Consider the following 22,949-nt stretch of genomic DNA (forward strand, 5'->3'; position numbering starts at 1 on the left):
ACTTCTTTACTTGCAGACTGAACTTTTCTGTCCTTTTATACACGATTTTATCATATTTGACTCGTTATTTGAAAACTATCTTGAACATATGGACTAAGGATAATGGTATTTGTTTGTTTTTCCTACTGGCTTTAGGACTTCACGCATTGGTTTTTATCTTTTAACTTTACGTGTAATGTCTACTTTATTATTTCTCCAAAAAGTTTTGAGTTGAACATTCAGTGTACAACATTGTTATCGATCATGCATCCGTCTTCTACAGGCCAGAAAAAAGTAAAAAAAAATAGTTTAATCCAGATCTATTTATCTTTTCTAGGAGTACTTATTTGGGTTTATGACCCAAATTTCTTCACTAGACCTTTTGGCTATCAAAAGATAATTGGCATAAGGAAATGAACAAAAAAAGATGCTGAATATTATCAATCAGTGTGTAGAATCAGCATGTTTTCTGACATATTATATAGCACCAAACCTTTCTCCAAGCAAGTTTATATGAGCCAGCTTTCATATATCTGGTCAATTATAATTACAGTTAACCATTCAATTTGTGCCTCGTCGATTTATGTAAGGATTTTCAGTCAAAAGATTGTTATGGTAAAATTCAAATTGCGACATTGAAAATAACAGTTTCAGTTTGTACCCTCTGTAAATCCTTCGAGTGATCTGAGAAACTCTTTCATATTGCAAAAATTGGAGTACCTGTTCTGTTCAGGAATAAGCCTGTGATTTACATTTCGACATAGGAGTATGCTTTCTTGTAATATTTTCCTTGTTTTTGTTGTTAAGAGTAAACTATTGGCATTCACTTGCTAGCCTCGTGACATGCCTGCTTATCTTTGGATGCAGTTATTTGAATTTTTATTGAGCATTGTTGGAAGCCCAAAATTTGTAAGGGTATGCTTTGACTTTTTTTAATCAGTTTTTTTCTTCTTTTTGTTACACGAGACTGTCAGTTTCCAGAAATGTTAATATTTTTCCAATTCAGGTTGTTATGAACAATGTGAAAGAGTTGGTTTACTATACCATTGGTTTCCTACAAATGACAGAACAACAGGTATTCTGTTTATGCTAGTCGGTTAATGATTTCTCTTATTTCTTGTTTTCTAAAGACATGGATTGGTACACTTTATATATGTCAACAAAGAGACATTAAATCCCACTAAATTTGGGAAATATCTTATCATACCAATAATATAAGATCCTATCTTATCATACCAATAATATATGGGAAATATCCTATCACACCATTAATATAGGATCTTATCATATCATACCAACAATATATGATCCTAGTTCAAAATAGAGCCTAACAAATCTCTATCAAATCCTAACTATTTCGACACTCCCCCTCAAGTTGGTGCAAAGAATTTCATCATCCCCAACTTGCTCACTTGTTCTTCAATGGTTTGTTTGGATAGGCCCTTAGCTAGGATATCTGCAACTTGTAATAGGCTTGGAACAAATGGAATACAGATAACTTTCTCTTCAAGTTTCTCAGAGGCTATTTTAGTTAATAAGTGAGCAGTATTATTTCTTGATACAGAGTTGTCTTGTTTACTTTTATTTTTGGGGGTGATGGTGGAGAAGTTTTCTCCTTTTTTCTCACCTTTATTTTAGCAATTTAAGTTGAGGTTTTTTTACCTTACTCTTAATATTCAAGTCATAAAAGTTGATTGGTTTGTTTGATGTTGCAAACCTCTTTTATTATCTCATCACTCTTCTTTACTGCCAGTGGAGTCTAACATTTGTGATCTCATGAAGTCACATGCTACTGCAGGACTCTTGAAGTCCCAAGCTCTCGTATTGTGATTATAGAAGGCATCTATGCTTTAAGTGAAAAATTGCGTCCTCTGCTGGATCTCCGGGTATCTGTGACAGGTGGTGTTCACTTTGATCTCGTAAAACGGATTATACGGAGCATACAGCTTGCTGGGCAGGAACCAGAAGAAATAATTCACCAAATATCTGAAACCGTGGGGGTATTCCTCGTAACTAATTTAAGTAAAGCATGAAATACATCGTACCCCTTCCACAAGTTCTCAGCCACACTTCTCCTTGCAGGTATATCCTATGTATAAGGCGTTTATTGAAACTGATCTCCGCACAGCTCATATAAAAATTACCAACAAATTTAACCCCTTTAAATTGGATATCGCTAAACTTTTATAAAGTATAAAAGTCTAGTTTGAATACCTTTAGACATTTAAACTCCCTAAAAATCATTAAAAATCTAGAACCAATACACTTTCTTAAATATTTGATTTGGGTTGGACTATCAAGAGATGTTATCTAATTAATTTAAATATTATAATTTATATCTAGGGCAAAAGATAAAATATTATTAGTCGCTTCTATGGAAGAAAACGATGGCCTCTGCGGATTTCGATCGCCTTCCAACGGAGGTAATTGTCTATATTTTCGAAAAAATCAGTGATGCCAAATGTCTATGCATTTGTTCTTCAGTGTCTAAGCTTTTTGCCGCACTTGTTCTTCACGCCCGCTTTATTTCTGTGCAAATTCGTATTGCTCTCTTGGGTAGTTGTTCTTGGTCACCGGGATTTCACAATTTTTTGAAAAAGTTATCTTGCGTTGAATATTGAAGCATCCAATTCTCCTGCGATTTGAAACTACCAAGATCTTTGCCTTTCCTTGTGTATAAATCGGATTCATCGAGCTTCATCTTAGTTTCTACCAAGAGCCTTATTGATGATACTACAAGCTTTGATCCCATGCTTGAAGCCACGTCTGAGTACGAAATGAGTATCGTCATGCCTTGCTTCAATTATCAGGCACATGTTCCATTTCAAGCGTAGGTTTGCTTTTAAGAAAGAGCTTCTTGCTTTATTTCCAAATTTGAAGAATATTTGGGCAGTTGAATCCACGGAGCTGGGGACTATTTTCTGGGAAGAAGACATTGCCAGAAGAACGAAGGAAAAGCTGTTGAAGGATTTCTGTGTAAAGCTATGGACAGCACCCTTGGTCAAATTGCCATGTTCTGGATGTGCGATCAAGGATGCAATTCTTATTTCCATCCAGGAAATTGAACCTGGCCATGAGATGAATTGCTTTGAAGAGGATGAATATCGTGAAATTGCCGCTACCATGATGAAGGAATATCCCTGTAAGGAAACTTCCTTCATGTCGCGCGGCGTTCAGGCTCCAGACGGGTGGGAGACAACATGTGTTCTCGATTTCGTACTATTCCATCTATCTGATGGCTAACTAGATTTCATCTATGCAACTTTTTTTTTATAATTTCCCAACGAGTTAATCTTATAAAAAACTCTCAGTATTTTGTTTCAAGTGTTGCCCATAACCAACCACTTTTATTTGATTGGTGTCATTGTTCTAGGTAGATTCAACTTTTGTTTCTTCTGATTATATTTCAGTCTTTGTATGATTGCGTATATTAATTAATTTGAGAATGCCATTTTGTTTACAACCGGAACTAATCGATAGGAAGCTAAGAATCTATTCACAAAGTTAATGCCATGACAACCTATACACTTTTATATGCATATTGGAAGGAAATAACCACAATTTGGGACTAGTGCGTTTCCTTCCAAGAATATATTCACAAAGTTCATACCACGGCTCTTGGTAAGTACCATTGTTGAAAAGTGGATTTTTATTAATCAAACAATACAGATCCACCCCTTGTTAATTTCTACAATCTTCTGTGACTCTTGTGCAGTTGTGCAGAAATTTTTATAGCAAATTCTCAAGATTTCCCAGTTCCTCAAAAACTCCCGACGAAATCACAATTCACATCTCATCAAACAATCATGTGTAATTTGTAAATAAAAGTCAAGCACACAAAACGAGGGAACATAGAGAAAATCCGGAAAAAAGCAGAATCCAACGCTTATGCTAAAAATCACCTCGTATAAAGGAGTTCATGCTCATATGCTAACACCCTTTTCCTTTCTTGTTGAACCCCACTTATATAATTGAATTAGAGTATCGCCCAGGGCGATTAGTGTACTTAAATATTGATATTCTTAATCAGGTATATCTGTTTCTCTCCTATATTTTTAGGGTTGATTCTCTCTTTTTTAAATGGGACACTGATTTGATCTCTTATTCGGTTGTTAGGCTGCATTGGTTCGGTTTGTTTTGACATCTAGATCAGAAAGCGTATCAATAACACTCTTTTTTTTGCGCTTTAAATTATAACTTTTCTTTTCTTACTTTTGTTTTGAATTGATTTTCTTGTTATTTGTTAATTTGCGTATGATTTTTATTAGTGCATTCTTGTAATTTTTGCACATTGTTCTAATTATGATCATCTTTCGATTCTCAGTGCAATACCAATGTCATTTTATTTATTATAATATAATTTGGATGAAAAATCAAAAGTATTACGAAAGATATGCTGTTGAGCACTTGATGTTCGATTTGTTTAATTTATTTTGGTGGATTGATCTATGAATGATCGAAATTTTAAGTCTGCCAGTTGCTTTTTGGTGTTGGCCAGTGTATGGTTTTGTGCGATGGTATGAAACTTCTAAGGCCAATGCTAATGTCAGTTGCTATGTATGGTTTTGCCACTGTTTTCCCCTTTCCATTCTTGTTTTCCCCTTTCCATTTTTTAAACGTATGCAATTTAAATTTTCTTAGTGTGGCTACTCATTCTATCACGATCTTCCTCCTGATAATTAACGCGTATATAGCTCAAATTTCCTCCTTTTTCATGGGATAGTTATCTATAAAGGGGACAAAATAGCAGTGAAGTGATGGACTTTGGCGTATTTGCGTTCCATGTGGTTATTTAAGAAGTTGAAACTGCTTTATTTGAGACAGGTGCAAGTTAGAGACCACCTCGTCGTAAAATATGACAAAATGTGTAGCTGAACAGCTGGGATTGGAAGGTTCATATGTTCTACGTACTTATATTGAATAAATACAGCTTGAGAAAATGATCAATGATGTCATGTATGACAAATAGCATACCTTTTTTTAATGCTTCTTATTCTTTTTTTTCCCAAAGGCATTTCTGATCTTGATATTGACAGGCTTTGCCTGATGATTTGAGAACCAAACTTAGCATAGATGAGGATCTTGTCTCAAGTCCTAATGAAGCACTTTCCAGAGTCTCAGCCGAAAGGGCCCCAACAAGAATCAATAATCTCAAAAGGTGCATTTATTATCCTATATATTTTGAGTCTCCAGATGTTCTTACCTCTTGATAATGTATAAATTTTTGTGATGCATGAATTTTAATCAAGTGTTGTGCTAGTGAGCTGTATTTAATAATATGCGTATTTATAGTGATATGAGTTGGATTCTTGCCATAATAGAGTTCCTCGCATATAACCGAACTTAATTTCTTGTAAGCTCAAAAATAAAAGTTTTAACTGTCTCGATTCAATGGATATCTATCTATTAATATTGTATGTGAGTTTCTACGATTAACCATTACCGTTTTAATCAAGTGATAGGGCATCGTATCCTTGAACTATTTTGTTACTTGATTTAGTGGGGGTATGTCACACTCATACACGGGATGCACATATAAGAACATGTTGAAGATGAACAGAAACTCACCAGCAGCATCGGCAAGTTGGGTAAATTAATTAAAATTTAGATGTAATAATGTATGTAAAGCTTCTGTAAGAATATCCATCTCACTTGATTTATTCATCGTTTTCGACCTGTCGTATCTTCACAAAAGTCCGACCAAAGAACCATCTCCTATCAAAGAAGACTCTTTTGCTAATTGGGAGGAAGCAAGGAATTCGTCATTAAGTGTACCATTAAAGAACCATCGCCTAGACAAGATATGAAATAGGAAGTTGGGGCTGGCCTATTGCAGGATTCTGCCTATAACATTAGTTACCAAAATTGACTTTGGTCAAACTTTTGTGGCAGCTATCGAACATAACACGTATACAATGTCAAGTCATGCATCAGCTCGCCAATCTTAACATCCTTGCATGAGAAAATGTGAGTTCCATAAGATCACATTGCGATACAAGACACGACAGAGGTGAAACTCCATATGTTGAACCCATCAAGTTTTCCATGGTCTTAGCATCGTTGGCTGTTGATGGGCTGGGAATGTTTTTGGTCAAGGTATTTTTAACCTGAAAGTGATCCCGTTCGAGATAACCTTAGTCGACAAATAGATTTTATTTATCACTTCATCGAATATCTCCCAATGTTTTGCAATCCCCCACTCATCTGATCGAAAATTTAGATTTTACCTGGATAATTTGATCCTATACTTGGAGGTTGTGGAAGTGATTTGAGTTTTTGTTGGAGGAGGGTGTGTCGCAGCAAATTTTGTGGGATTGTGGGGTTATTTCATTTTTCATTTTATTTTTCTTAGGATGTGTTTTATGCTCTTGGTTGACTTGCACAACGGATTGGGTGATTTTTTTGACGTTCATAGTAGAAATTCTGACTTGTAACGACCATGATACATATATATTTATAATGTGTCAAGATTATGGTTTTCTTGTATTTAATTAAACATTTTTCTTTTCTTATATAACTAGTAAAGAATGTGGTTTGAAATTAATTGGACAACTAAATTGGAACAATGAGTTTTTTTATTAACATTTGAGACTTAAAACTATAGATAATAATCAAATAAAGAAGTGCAAAAAAGGTAGGGAGATAGATTAAAATTTGAAGAAAAACATGCACAATAAAGTTTTATAGTTTAATGTGGACCTAACTTTAATATAATAATATTATTATTTGCCATTTATAATTCTAAACACACAAAAGTAAAAGAATCGAAAGACCAAAATATCTTTGGCTAAAATTTTAGATAATCGAATCTAATCAAGTAGATAAGTACAAAGTGCCGCACAGTGCTCCATCTAAAGAATCAATACACGACAAAAGGCTGAATGGCCGAAGGGTTTTATGGACTTTCTTGAAAAATTTGTATGCATGGAATCCATCATCGTAATATCTCTCCAGCTTCTCCAATGGATAACATGAATCATGTCCTAAGGTGGAGAGGAGACATTAGACTTCGTTTTCCGTAAAGCCCGAAGATTCGATGCCGTCCAGGAAGAAGTGGATTTGACATACAACAGGCCACCATTGCCTGATTTTCCAACTTGGATCGAATACATAATGTACCAAAAAATGATTAGGATCAAATGCATAATGCAAGATCCATTATGTATCCAATCCTAGTTGGAAAATCAGGCAATGTCGGCCTGTTGTGTGTCAAATCCACTTTTTCCTGGATGGAATCGAATCTTCAGGCTTTACGGAAAACGAATCCTAATGTCTCCTCTCCAACTTAGGACATGGTTCATGTTATCCAATGGAGAAGCTGGAGATAATATTACGGTGATGGATCCCATGCATACAAATTTTTCAAGAAAGTCCATAAGACCCTTCGGCCATTCAGCCCTTTGTCATGTGCTGATTCTTTAAGTGGAGCACCGTGCGACACTTATGAAAACCTCTCCAAAAGATGCTTAAGTAAGCATTAACCAAACAAGAGCACAAGAGAATTTTATAGATGTTTGGAGAGAAAATGTATTGTTGCTATAACTTAAGAAACTTGGGGCCATTTATAAATGAAAGGTATCAACCTATTTATTTTACTCCTAATACTTTCTAGAATATTCTAAAATTATTTACAATGGAAAGATTATAGAGTGCTCTACTTTATTGCCCTCCATATACAACTACATTATTTTATGGTGTTCTAAGTTGCTCCACCATTCTAAAATAATCTAGCACTATTCTAGGATGTTCAAGGATATTCAAGGCCCTTCAAGTTGCTACACCATTCTAGAATAATCTTGTACTATTCCGGATCCTTATACACAATTCTTGGATATTCAAGGCCCTTCATGAACATCCTAGATGAATCAGCTTGTTTCTGTCAAACTGTTGAGTGTTCCAAAACCTTCTAGACTTTTCTTTCTTCATGCGAGGCTAGAACTTTCCGGAATGAACATAACATCTTGTAAACATTGCTCATCGACTCGCGTGCCAAGTTCGGGTCTTTAACACTTTTCTCTAGATGCCAATGCCATGTCATATGGCACTACGAGACAAAGAGAGCGACTATCATAAACAAGTGACGCCTATTTCTCGAAAACACTGTAGAATTGTTAAAGCCTTTATATCCTCCAGTTTATTGAAGATGACCCCTTCAGAGAATCTGTGAGAGAAAGGAACCATGCGCATTGAGAAGCCATTGGGAAAACACCAAAAACAAGGTTTGTTGGGAATGCGTTTTAAATGGGTTTTAATTTCTTGGAGGCCAGTCATATTAATTCAGTAGTATTTTTAAAATTTTATTCTTTGAGGCTAATAATGATCATGTTATTTTTAAAAAAATCGATTTTAATTTCTTGGAGGTCAATCATATTTATAGTATTTTTAAAAAATTTCAATATTAATTATGCTTCTTTGAATTATAGGTGAGGGTTATTTAGATATTATTATAAATTCATTTACAAACATATGCACATATAGTTTTGTTATATTTTCCACCAATCATGTCCACATCTGTGCCCACCAATGAAGTGACATATGATACATCATATCCAATACCTGTGTCACCTCATTAGTTGACACATAGATTGACACTCGGTTGTTGGACATCATATCAAACAGTACACACACACACATATATATGTGCATAGAAAAGTTATATTGCCCACCATTTGGTATCTATCTATCTATTATTATTATTATACCTATACTTATATAATAAATAAATACTAAATACACCTTCAAAAAAAAATAAATACTAAATACCTATATAAAAGAGCCAATATTGATCATTGTGAATTATCATTTATGTCCTTTGGTGTGTGTGATTTGTATGAGTTAATGTGGATAATGTGTGGACAATATAACTTAAGATTAGGAATTTTTGGTCAAACCAAAATTTTATGATTTAAATATTAATTATTATTAATAATAACCAAAAGCGTGTGTATATATATATTGGTTTTTGGTCAAAACATGTGTGTTGGTCAAGTCAAAATTTCATGATTTAATTATTAATGATTACTAATTATCATTATTAATATCAAATTTTATATTTAGTGTTGCAATTTAGATTTTCTTGGATTTTGAATCTATTATGGAGTCAAAAAAAGTCATTTTATTTTTTTTGGTTGATGATTTACTCTAGAGTCATCTAGCAAGTCATTTTTTTTTTATTTCACGTGCTACAATTTTAATTTTATTGGATTTTGGATCCATTATGTAGTGGCAGACGCATTAAGTAGAAAAACAGCAGATATCACTCATCTATCACTTCAAAGACCGTTGCAGTCCGAGATACAGCAGTTTGAGCTTACAGTTTATGCTAGGGGCGAGGCCCCTAATCTTGCCACATTATTGGTACAGTCGACTTTGAGAGACAGAATTCGCGATTGGCAGTCTACCGACGAGCAATTGCAAAAGTGGAGAGCTAGAGATGAAGCCAAGAGCCGGAGGTTATATTCTGAGGTGGATGGTATGGGTTCCTAAGGAAGCTCATGACAAACCATATTCCATTCATCCAGGAAGCACGAAAATGTACAAAGATCTGCAGTTGTTATATTGGTGGCCTGGCATGAAGGGGGACAATCTGAGATTTGTATCCTAGTGTTTGACGTGTCAGCAAGTTAAAGCGGAGCATCAAAGGCCAGCGGGAAAATTTAAGCCACTTCCTGTTCTTGAGTGGAAATGGGAAAACGTCACTATGGATGGGATTGCCAAAAACTATTAAGGGATTCAATGCTATATGGGTGATAGTTGATCGTCTTACGAAATCCTAACTATTTCGACACTCCCCCTCAAGTTGGTGCAAAGAATTTCATCATCCCCAACTTGCTCACTTGTTCTTCAATGGTTTGTTCGGATAGGCCCTTAGTTAGGATATCTGCAACTTGTAATAGGCTTGGAACAAATGGAATACAGATAACTTTTTCTTCAAGTTTCTCAGAGGCTATTTTAGTTAATAAGTGAGCAGTATTATTTCTTGATACAGAGTTGTCTTGTTTACTTTTATTTTTGGGGGTGATGGTGGAGAAGTTTTCTCCTTTTTTCTCACCTTTATTTTAGCAATTTAAGTTGAGGTTTTTTTACCTTACTCTTAATATTCAAGTCATAAAAGTTGATTGGTTTGTTTGATGTTGCAAACCTCTTTTATTATCTCATCACTCTTCTTTACTGCCAGTGGAGTCTACATTTGTGATCTCATGAAGTCACATGCTACTGCAGGACTCTTGAAGTCCCAAGCTCTCGTATTGTGATTATAGAAGGCATCTATGCTTTAAGTGAAAAATTGCGTCCTCTGCTGGATCTCCGGGTATCTGTGACAGGTGGTGTTCACTTTGATCTCGTAAAACGGATTATACGGAGCATACAGCTTGCTGGGCAGGAACCAGAAGAAATAATTCACCAAATATCTGAAACCGTGGGGGTATTCCTCGTAACTAATTTAAGTAAAGCATGAAATACATCGTACCCCTTCCACAAGTTCTCAGCCACACTTCTCCTTGCAGGTATATCCTATGTATAAGGCGTTTATTGAACCTGATCTCCGCACAGCTCATATAAAAATTACCAACAAATTTAACCCCTTTAAATTGAATATCGCTAAACTTTTATAGAGTATAAAAGTCTAGTTTGAATACCTTTAGACATTTAAACTCCATAAAAATCATTAAAAATCTAGAACCAGTACACTTTCCTAAATATTTGATTTGGGTTGGACTATCAAGAGATGTTATCTAATTAATTTAAATATTATAATTTATATCTAGGGCAAAAGATAAAATATTATTAGTCGCTTCTATGGAAGAAAACGATGGCCTCTGCGGATTTCGATCGCCTTCCAACGGAGGTAATTGTCTATATTTTCGAAAAAATCAGTGATGCCAAATGTCTATGCATTTGTTCTTCAGTGTCTAAGCTTTTTGCCGCAGTTGTTCTTCACGCCCGCTTTATTTCTGTGCAAATTCGTCTTGCTCTCTTGGGTAGTTGTTCTTGGTCACCGGGAATTCACAAGTTTCTGAAAAAGTTATCTTGCGTTGAATATGTAAGCATCCAATTCTCCTGCGATTTGAAACTACCAAGATGTTTGCCTTTCCTTGTGTATACATCGGATTCATCGAGCTTCATCTTAGATTCTGCCAAGAGCCTTATTGATGATACTACAAGCTTTGATCCCATGCTTGAAGCCACGTCTGAGTACGAAATTGAGTATCGTCATGCCTTACTTGCTTCAATTATCAGGCACATGTTCCATTTCAAGCGTAGGTTTGCTTTTAAGAAAGAGCTTCTTGCTTTATTTCCAAATTTGAAGAATATTTGGGCGGTTGAATCCACGGAGCTGGGGACTATTTGCTGGGAAGAAGACATTGCCAGAAGAACAAAGGAAAAGCTGTTGAAGGATTTCTGTGTAAAGCTATGGACAGCACCCTTGGTCAAATTGCCATGTTCTGGATGTGCGATCAACGATGCAATTCTTATTTCCATCCAAGAAATTGAACCTGGCCATGAGATGAATTGCTTTGAAGAGGACGAATATCGTGAACTTTCCGCTACCATGATGAAGGAATATCCCTGTAAGGAAACTTCCTTCATGTCGCGCTGCGTTCCGGCTCCAGACGGGTGGGAGACAACATGTGTTCTCGATTTCGTACTATTCCGTCTATCTGATGGCTAACTAGATTTCATCTATGCAACTTTTTTTTTATTATTTCCCAACGAGTTAATCTTATAAAAAACTTTCAGTATTTTGTTTCAAGTGTTGCCCATAACCAACCACTTTTATTTGATTGGTGTCATTGTTCTAGGTAGATTCAACTTTTGTTTCTTCTGATTATATTTCAGTCTTGTATGATTGCGTATATTAATTAATTTGAGAATGCCATTTTGTTTACAACCGGAACTAATCGATAGGAAGCTAAGAATCTATTCACAAAGTTCATGCCATGACAACCTATACACTTTTATATGCATATTGGAAGGAAATAACCACAATTTGGGACTAGTGTGTTTCCTTCCAAGAATATATTCACAGAGTTCATACCACGGCTCTTGGTAAGTACCATTGTTGAAAAGTGGATTTTTATTAATCAAACAAAACAGATCCACCCCTTGTTAATTTCTACGATCTTTTGTGACTCTTGTGCAGTTGTGCAGAAATTTTTATAGCAAATTCTCAAGATTTCCCAGTTCCTCAAAAACTCCGGACGAAATCACAATTCGCATCTCATCAAACAATCTTGTGTAATTTGTAAATAAAAGTCAAGCACACAAAACGAGGGAACATAGAGAAAATCCGGAAAAAAAGCAGAATCCAACGCTTATGCTAAAAATCAGCTGGTATAAAGGAGTTCATGCTCATATGCTAACACCCTTTTCCTTTCTTGTTGAACCCCACTTATATAATTGAATCAGAGTATCGCCCAGGGTGATTAGTGTACTTAAATATTGATATTGTTAATCAGGTATATCTGTTTCTCTCCTGTATTTTTAGGGTTGATTCTTTTTTTTTTTTTAAATGGGACACTGATTTGATCTGTTATTTGTTGTTAGGCTGCATTGGTTTGGTTTGTTTTGACATCTAAATCAGAAAGCGTATCAATAACTCTCTCTTTTTTTTGCGCTTTAAATTATAGCTTTTCTTTTCTTACTTTTGTTTAGAATTGATTTTCTTGTAATTGTTAATTTGCGTATGATTTTTATTAGTGCATTCTTGTAATTTTTGCACATTGTTCTAATGTTGATCATCTTTCGATTCTCAGTGCAATACCAATGTCATTTTATTTATTATAATATAATTTGGATGAAAAATCAAAAGTATTACGAAAGATATGCTGTTGAGCACTTGATGTTCGATTTGTTTAATTTATTTTGGTGGATTGATCTATGAATTATCGAAATTTTAAGTCCGTCAGTTGCTTTTTGGTGTTGGTCAGCGTATGGTTTTGTGCGATGATATGAAACTTCTGAGGCCAATGCTAATGTCAGTTGCTACGTATGGTTTTGCCATTGTTTTCCCCTTTCCATTCTTGTTTTCCCATTTCCATTTTTTAAACGTATGCAATTTAAATTTTTTCAGTGTGGCTACTCATTCTATCACGATCTTCCTCCTGATAATTAACGCGTATATAGCTCAAATTTCCTCCTTTTTCATGAGATAGTTATCTATAAAGGGGGCAAACTAGCAGTGAAGTGATGGACTTTGGCGTATTTGCGTTCCATGTGGTTATTTAAGAAGTTGAAACTGCTTTATTTGAGACAGGTGCAATTTAGAGACCGCCTCGTCGTAAAATATGACAAAATGTCTAGCTGAACAGCTGGGATTGGAAGGTTCATATGTTCTACGTACTTATATTGAATAAATACAGCTTGAGAAAATGATCAATGATGTCATGTATGACAAATAGCATACCTTTTTTTAATGCTTCTTATTCTTTTTTTTCCCAAAGGCATTTCTGATCTTGATATTGACAGGCTTTGCCTGATGATTTGAGAACCAAACTTAGCATAGATGAGGATCTTGTCTCAAGTCCTAATGAAGCACTTTCCAGAGTCTCAGCCGAAAGGGCCCCAACAAGAATCAATAATCTCAAAAGGTGCATTTATTATCCTATATATTTTGAGTCTCCAGATGTTCTTACTTCTTGATAATGTATAAATTTTTGTGGTGCATGAATTTTATTCAAGTGTTGTGCTAGTGAGCTGTATTTAATAATATGCGTATTTATAGTGATATGAGTTGGATTCTTGCCATAATAGAGTTCCTCGCGTATAACCGAACTTAATTTCTTGTAAGCTCAAAAATAAAAGTTTTAACTGTCTCGATTCAATGGATATCTATCTATTAATATTGTATGTGAGTTTCCACGATTAACCATTACCGTTTTAATCAAGTGATAGGGCATCGTATCCTTGAACTATTTTGTTACTTGATTTAGTGGGGGTATGTCACACTCATACAGGGGATGCACATATAAGAACATGTTGAAGATGAACAGAAACTCACCAGCAGCATCGGCAAGTTGGGTAAATTAATTAAAATTTAGATGTAATAATGTATGTAAAGCTTCTGTAAGAATATCCATCTCACTTGATTTATTCATCGTTTTCGACCTATCGTATCTAGGTCGACTTCACAAAAGTCCGACCAAAGAACCATCTCCTATCAAAGAAGACTCTTTGGCTAATTGGGAGGAAGCAAGAAATTCGTCATTAAGTGTACCATTAAAGAACCATCGCCTAGACAAGATATGAAATAGGAAGTTGGGGCTGGCCTATTGCAGGATTCTGCCTATAACATTAGTTACCAAAATTGACTTTGGTCAAACTTTTGTGGCAGCTATCGAACATAACACGTATACAATGTCAAGTCATGCATCAGCTCGCCAATCTTAACATCCTTGCATGAGAAAATGTGAGTTCCATAAGATCACATTGCGATACAAGACACGACAGAGGTGAAACTCCATATGTTGAACCCATCAAGTTTTCCATGGTCTTAGCATCGTTGGCTGTTGATGGGCTGGGAATGTTTTTGGTCAAGGTATTTTTAACCTGAAAGTGATCCCGTTCGAGATAACCTTAGTCGACAAATAGATTTTATTTATCACTTCATCGAATATCTCCCAATGTTTTGCAATCCCCCACTCATCTGATCGGAAATTTAGATTTTACCTGGATAATTTGATCCTATACTTGGAGGTTGTGGAAGTGATTTGAGTTTTTGTTGGAGGAGGGTGTGTCCCAGCAAATTTTGTGGCATTGTGGGGTTATTTTATTTTTCATTTTAATTTTTATAGGATGTGTTGTATGCTCTTGGTTGATTTGCACAACAGATTGGATGATTTTTTTGATGTTCATAGTAGAAATTCTGACTTGTAACGACCATGATACATATATATTTATAATGTGTCAAGATTATGGTTTTCTTGTATTTAATTAAACATTTTTCTTTTCTTATATAACTAGTAAAGAATATGGTTTGGAATTAATTGGACAGCTAAATGGGAACAATGAGTTTTTTGATTAACATTTGAGACTTAAAACTATAGATAATAATCAAATAAAGAAGTGCAAAAAAGGTAGGGAGATAGATTAAAATTTGAAGAAAAACATGCACAATAAAGTTTATAGTTTAACGTGGACCTAACTTTAATATAATAATATTATTATTTGTCATTTATAATTCTAAACACACAAAAGTAAAAGAATCGAAAGACCAAAATATCTTTGGCTAAAATTTTGGATAATCGAATCTAATCAAGTAGATAAGTACAAAGTGTCGCACAGTGCTCCATCTAAAGAATCAATACACGACAAAAGGCTGAATGGCCGAAGGGTCTTGTGGACTTTCTTGAAAAATTTGTATGCATGGAATCCATCATCGTAATATCTCTCCAGCTTCTCCAATGGATAACATGAATCATGTCCTAAGGTGGAGAGGAGACATTAGGCTTTGTTTTCCGTAAAGCCCGAAGATTCGATGCCGTCCAGGAAGAAGTGGATTTGACATACAACAGGCCACCATTGTCTGATTTTCCAACTAGGATCGAATACATAATGTACCAAAAAATGATTTAGGATCAAATGCATAATGCAAGATCCATTATGTATCCAATCCTAGTTGGAAAATCAGGCAATGGCGGCCTGTTGTGTGTCAAATCCACTTTTTCCTGGATGGAATCGAATCTTCAGGCTTTACCGAAAACGAATCCTAATGTCTCCTCTCCAACTTAGGATATGGTTCATGTTATCCAATGGAGAAGTTGGAGAGAATATTACGGTGATGGATCTCATGCATACAAATTTTTCAAGAAAGTCCATAAGACCCTTCGGCCATTCAGCCTTTTGTCATGTTAAGTGGAGCACCGTGCGACACTTATGAAAAGTTCTCCAAAAGATGCTTAAGTAAGCATTAACCAAACAAGAGCACAAGAGAATTTTATAGATGTTTGGAGAGAAAATGTATTGTTGCTATAACTTGAGAAACTTGGGGCCATTTATAAATGAAAGGTATCAACCTATTTATTTTACTCATAATACTTTCTAGAATATTCTAAAATTATGTACAATGGAAAGATTATAGAGTGCTCTACTTTATTGTCTTCCATATACAACTATATTATTCTAAGGTGTTCTAAGTTGCTACACCATTCTGAAATAATCTAGCACTATTCTAGGATGTTCAAGGATATTCAAGGCCCTTCAAGTTGCTACACCATTCCAGAATAATCTTGTACTAATCCGGATCCTTATACACGATTCTAGGATATTCAAGGCCCTTCATGAACATCCTAGATGAATCAACTTGTTTCTGCCAAACTGTTGAGTGTTCCAAAACCTTCTAGACTTTTCTTTCCTCATACGAGGCTAGAACTTTCCGGAATGAACATAACATCTTGTAAACATTGCTCATCGACTCGCGTGCCAAGTTCGGGTCTTTAACACTTTTCTCTAGATGCCAATGCCATGTCATATGGCACTACGAGACAAAGAGAGCGACTATCATAAACAAGTGACGCCTATTTCTCGGAAACATTGTAGAATTGGTAAAGCCTTTATATCCTCCAGTTTATTGAAGATGACCCCCTTCAGAGAATCTGGGAGAGAAAGGAACCATGCGCATTGAGAAGCCATTGGGAAAACACCAAAAACAAGGTTTGTTGGGAATGCATTTTAAATGGGTTTTAATTTCTTGGAGGCCAGTCATATTAATTCAGTAGTATTTTTAAAATTTTATTCTTTGAGGCTAATAATGATCATGTTAATTAAGTAGTATTTTTTTTAAAAAAATCGATTTTAATTTCTTGGAGGTCAATCATATTTATAGTATTTTGTAAAAAATTTCAATATTAATTATGCTTCTTTGAATTATAGGTGTGGGTTATTTAGATATTATTATAAATTCATTTACAAACATATACACATATAGTTTTGTTATATTGTCCACCAACCATGTCCACATCTGTGCCCACCAATGAAGTGACATATGATACATCATATCCAATACCTGTGTCACCTCATTAGTTGACACATAGATTGACACTCGGTTGTTGGACATCATATCAAACAGCACACACACACACACACACATATGTGAAGAGAAAAGTTATATTGCCCACCATTTGGTATCTATCTATCTATTATTATTATTATACCTATACTTATATAATAAATAAAGGGTAAATTGCCCATAACTCCCAAAAACCAAACTCAACTTTACCCAAACTCCCTACACACCAAAATCTTTCTTTAAACTCCCTAATACCATAAAATTGACAAGATTACCCTTATTCCATATTTGATTTTAATTGATCCCCGCGCTCCCGAAAATGGTATCAGAGCTTAAGGTTGATTTATTTCAAACATATGATTTATTATTACAAAGAAACGAAATGTTTGAGGAGGAGAATTTCGAAAAAATTATGAATCCGAACTTATGTCCGAGAAAAATAATTTACAAGATCTATTCCAATATTTTGGAATATACACAAGTTTATCTAATCCTGGTTAGATATCAAGAACAGAAAGGGACACATCAGCACCCTCAGGTAAACTCTCAGGTAAACTTATGATTCAAGCAAATAAGTTTCTGGAGATAGTACCAGACTCCTCTAAGCTCTCTTTAGATCTTAGAGAAATCCAGAAAACAGTATAAAATTATAGCAACATGCTATATTTTGTACCCCAATGAGTTGAAGAAATCTTTAAAACCTAGGAAGAAATTCTTGGAATATTAAAGGATATTCAAACAAGAATTCAGAAACTAGAACAACAACCAAGTTCTAGTAAAAGAACTTTAGGAGGATGGTTACCACCATCATTTGGCACCGAACCTTTGTTACATCAACAAGGGAAGGCCAGAGTGGTGTCAAAACCATTGACTGAAGAAAAAAAGATGATCAATCTAATTAAATCTGTCTCAGAAAAGAAATTTATCTGATGACAACTTTAGAAAAGATTGGTCTGGAGGATTTACAAGAGCTTGCGGAATTCTTCGCAAATCTCAAAGTTGTAGATCTAAAGATGAACACAGCAGGAGGTGAATACTTGCTATAACCTGGTCATCTACACAGGAACCACCAAGGGAAAGTGTGGGATCTCAGAATGTTAATATGAGAGAATCCCAATCTGATTTCCATACTGGTGGAGGATCACACCCAGCGGGTACAAGGACAAGGAGAAATCAAATTCTCTTGCACCAAACACCCTATGGGAAAATTGTTTTAGATCCGGTACATCCTTGTGGGGTTATGCTTAACCTTGATGTATTAGATTTCAAAAACAGAGAAGATCTCATAGATGACTGGACATCTGCTGTGAGAATCGCAGCAGGAACACTAGATCTCAACAAAGAAGGATTCATTAAACTTCTAGAAATGAGTCTTTTGGGATCAGTAAAAATTGCTTGGGACATGAATTCATTAGAAATGAAAGAGTCAGTCCTGGCCGGAGAATCTCTTAGCGAGATAGCCCGAAAAATGGCTACCCTATTTAAAGCACAATTTATAGGGGTAGACTATTTTAACAGTCAAGATACAGAGAAGAAGAAAAAATGTACTCAAGCTCTGTATAGTCTTCAATTACATGATATATGTTTAGTGGATGAATACATCATGTTATTCACTAAATATAGATGGAATTCAGGAGTCGAAGAAGATATAGCTATGCAGTTTTTCTTCGCAAAAATGCCAAGTCCCTGGAGAGAAATGCTCATAAAGGAATGCGTACCTTGAAATCCAGATACGTTGGCAAGAAGAGCCTCTTTCCATAAAGGAAAATTGGCAGAATGGTGTCATATGGCAGCATTACAAAATAATTACAAACGCTTAAGGGGTATCAACAAAAGAACTCCTTTGTGTTGTAAGGAAAATGATCTTCCAAAAATTATTGGAAGTAAACCACAGAAGCATAAGAGGAAAAGTTTCAGGACTCATCCTTATGCTAGAAATGGAAGAAGTTCTTGGAAGCCAAGAACTGTTTGGTCTAGACAAAAAGCCAAATCTTATAAATCTGGGAAAAAAAGTGGACCATCAAGAAGTAGGATATCATCCTAGGCATCGAGTACATCTCGAAGCACAGGAAGAACACCTACGAAGAAAACTTTCAGAAGAGCTCATACTCGAGCAAATGAAAGTTTCAAGGATTGTAATTGTTGGACATGTGGAGCAAGAGGTCATATCTCGACCAACTGTCCAGAAAATGAAAAAAGAGGTATTAAACGCTTCGATCCAACCCCGGATATTGAAGAAGCAGTTTATTACCAAGATCTTATTCAGGTATACCGATTTGAGGACATTGCCTCGGATGAAAGTATATATGAAGAAGAAGAGGTCTTAAGTCAGGGAGAATCTGATGGAACAGAATCGGAATCTGACTGAAGACGAGGTGTTTCGACACGAAACACATGAAGATTTGTCTGGGTTTTTCAGCCAGACAACAATATCTCATAACATGGTCCAAAGAATCATGAGAGATATCAAGGATTCTCTGCAGGACAGGTAGAAAAGTTCTTAGGAAGTCTTGGCCTAAGAAACAGAAAGTATCATCTAATCTATAAAGTTTCTAGAAGGGAAATGACAATCCCGATAGAACTTACAGGCAATAGAATGGAGATGCAGTTAATTCCTTCCGAAGAAATTAAGGAGGAATTACAAAAACTCAAGATAGAAGTAGCAAGGACTATGTCCTAGATTCATATTGGAGCAATCCAGATTATGATAAAGGCTACTTTCAAAGAAGAAATAGATTCGCCTATTGATATTGCTATATGCGATAAAAGAATGAAGAATCTACAAGATTCAGTACTGCAAACTATATCAGGAAATCTCTGTGCAGGAAAGATTGTAGGAGTAATCTATCCAAGGATAGCCTACAACTTGGCAGATCGAGATTTCAGCCGAGCCTTGACATTACATCAGAATTTCAAGGAAAAGAGGCTGATGAAAGAAGGTAATAGACCATATTCTATTACTTATCAGATTTCATATGCTCGATCTAATACACATCATTCCTAATTGTTTATTAGAAATGAGTTCATTGAAATCCCTGAGATATTCGGGAAAGTTGCTCAGGCAATTTATCCAGAACGAGTTGAGTTTCCTTTAATACAGGAAACAGATATCCAAATACAAGACAAACCAATTTTACAAAGGAATCAAAGTCTTAGATTAGAATCAAGAAGACTATCTTTTCAGGGAGATAGAATTACTAGTTACAGGTGGGGAAAAACGCCTGTCATAGAAACCCAACAGGAGCCGAAAAGTTTTTCTACAATGGGAAAACTTAGATGCCCAGAAGGGCGGAAAGAAGTAGAAATAGTATTTGATATTACGAAGCAAAGGAATCAATTTCCTTGTAATTCAATATACTATTTGGAACAACCTATGATAGGAACTTACCAAGGACTGATTAATATCGGAGAATTGGAAGTTCATATTCAAGGAATTTCAGGGAAATAATCAGATCGACTGATTCTTGGACTAGAGTTTCTCGAAGAACACAAACCTTGGAAACGACTAGAGTATGGAATGGAGTTTATGGCAGATGATAAGATGTGGAAAATCCAATGACCACAAGTCCATTCTCCATATACATTCCAGTAGGAATGTTATATGAACAATATAAGGCAGAATATTTTGCTGCTTATATTGATTCAGGTGCTAGAATTTGCACAGAAAAATGAGGGGTTTTTCCAGATAATTTGGAAGAAGAATTACCAAAGATAGCTGGAAGAGATTTTTCCAGAAGAATCTTAATCTTATGTAAAGGGATTAAGATGACTCAAATCATGATTGGCGGTGCTGGAAAAACACCTTGGTACAAGGTGGAAACACCACCAATTTATTTTAATGATACAGGAGCTGACATATTGTTAGGAAACAATTTCCTACAAATGTTCAAGTCCTATACTCAGGAGAATGAGACTCGACGATTAGTGTTCACAACACCCTGTAATCACAAAATCATACTCCAGAGACTACGAGAGGCATTTTACAGAAAATTTCCGATCCAGTTTCGCAGCAAGCGTGGTGATTTAGGACAACTTCTGAACCCAAAATGAAGGATTCCAGACGGTTTGGAGAAACAATGCTCCAGTTAAGAGCAGACAAAGTACTCCAACCAGAAGATATAGAATGCCTGAAGATAACTCTACAAACGAATGAAGTAGAGTTCGAATCTAAGGTATCATTGGAAGATGTCAAGAAGAGGATCAAAGAAAATTACAATGAAGATCCCTTGGCATGGTGGGACAGAAATCAACTCAAAGCTTGCCTTAAAATTAACGAAGGCAAAGAGTATGAATTTGTCCGTTGCAAGCCTATCCCAATGAATATCATTGATCAAAGGGATATGCAGATTATAATCAAGGAACTTTAGACCTTGGTTTAATCAAAGCAGGTATGTCACCATATAGCAATCCAGGTTTCCTGGTAAGAAATCATGGTGAGATAAAACGAGGAAAACCCAGACTGGTTATTAATTATCAAGAAATTAATAATATTCTGGAGTTTGATGGGTATTTTATACCTAATAGAGAACACTTGATTAGTTGCATACGCAACGCCAAGATATTCTCTAAGTTCGACTGTAAGTCTGGATTTTATCAAATTCGGATGCAGGAAGAAAGCAAGAAGTTCACAGCTTTCTCCACACCTCAAGGACATTATATTTGGGAAGTATTACCAATGGGATTGGCTAATTCACCCCAGATATTTCAAAGGAAAATAGGATAATCTTTTCAAAGATTATTTTAAATTTATGTTTGTTTATATTGATGATGTTTTAATAGCATCTAAAATATGGATGAACATGTTAAACACTTGGAGATTTTCTCTAAGGTTTGTAAAAAAGAAGGACTGGTTTTATCTGAAAAGAAAGTAGTCATTGCAACAAGAAAGATTGAATTCCTCGGAATTGAAATCGATGTGTCAGGAATAATTCTGCAAGACCATATAGTCGAAAACGTGCAAAATTTTCGAGAACGTCTCAAAGACAAGAAACAACTTCAAAGTTTTTTGGGAGTTATTAATTTTGCTGGGATGTTTACTAAAAACCTAGCAAAACATAGGAAGGTGTTCAGTCCATTATTGAAAAAAGATGCAAAATTTATATGGACAAAATAACACACAGAAGGACTTTTCTATTTAAAGGAGATTTGTAAGAATCTTCCAAAAATGGCTATTCCTCAAGACGAAGATGATCTGGTATTATATACCGATGCCAGTGATCATTGGTGGGCAGCAGTTCTTACTAAACTCACACCAGATGGAGAACAACCATGCAGATATTGCAGTGGGTTATTCTCAGATGCAAAAGACATCAGATGGCATATCAACGAGAAGAAATTTTATGCAGTAAAAAGGGCTTTTAAAAAATGGCCATTATTTTTACTTGCAAAGAAATTTACTTTGAAGGTTGATAACGCATAGGTAAAAGCTTTCTTAAGGAATAGAATTGAGTCTAAACCTGAGAAGACCAGATTATTAAGATGGCAGGCACTATGTCAGAATTATATTTTTGATATTGTGATAATAAAATCTCATGAAAATATTCTTACAGATTTTTTAACAAGAAATGAACAGCGGTGATATCGATGCCATCATCAAGATGCAGAGCCATTTGAGGAAACACCTTGAAATTCTTCAAAACGAGTTTAACAAGCTGGTCTTAAATGCAGAAGTTACGGGAAGACTACAACTAGCCGATAAGAGAGTTGTCTCTGATCGAATTACAGGATGTTTACAGGCTTATACTCAGTTATGGTCTGTAACACAAAAGTCTATCCTCCAAGGCATTGAGAAGCCATTGGTTTCCCAAATGTTGAGTTTTCGAGTACAGGACTCTATACCTGGAGCAGGGGATTCCAATACCCCTTGCACAAGTGTTAAGTCGGGATCATCTCCAGATGAGTCGGCTGGAACAAAAATTGAGACTCCTGATCCTTATCTTGAGTCCTCAAGTCAACCCTCCACCTC

General features: G+C 35.4%; 1 protein-coding gene, 1 long non-coding RNA gene and 1 pseudogene across 2 annotated transcripts in view; all 3 read left to right on the forward strand.

The window, feature by feature from the left end:
• LOC142527498 (uncharacterized) overlaps positions 1–22,949 on the forward strand; it is a 98,168-nt gene that overhangs the window by 58,151 nt on the left and 17,068 nt on the right. The window lies entirely within an intron of this gene.
• Positions 855–6,450, forward strand: LOC142527010 (inorganic pyrophosphatase TTM2-like; annotated as a pseudogene).
• LOC142527004 (uncharacterized) lies at positions 10,186–11,731 on the forward strand. Its single transcript, XM_075631711.1, has 3 exons — positions 10,186–10,484; positions 10,746–10,825; positions 10,908–11,731. Exons 1-3 carry the CDS (start codon positions 10,432–10,434, stop codon positions 11,648–11,650), a joined length of 876 nt encoding a protein of 291 aa, XP_075487826.1. The 5' UTR covers positions 10,186–10,431; the 3' UTR covers positions 11,651–11,731.

The sequence above is a fragment of the Primulina tabacum genome, chromosome 15 (genome assembly GCF_025594145.1).
Source record: "Primulina tabacum isolate GXHZ01 chromosome 15, ASM2559414v2, whole genome shotgun sequence".
Lineage (NCBI taxonomy): Eukaryota > Viridiplantae > Streptophyta > Magnoliopsida > Lamiales > Gesneriaceae > Primulina > Primulina tabacum.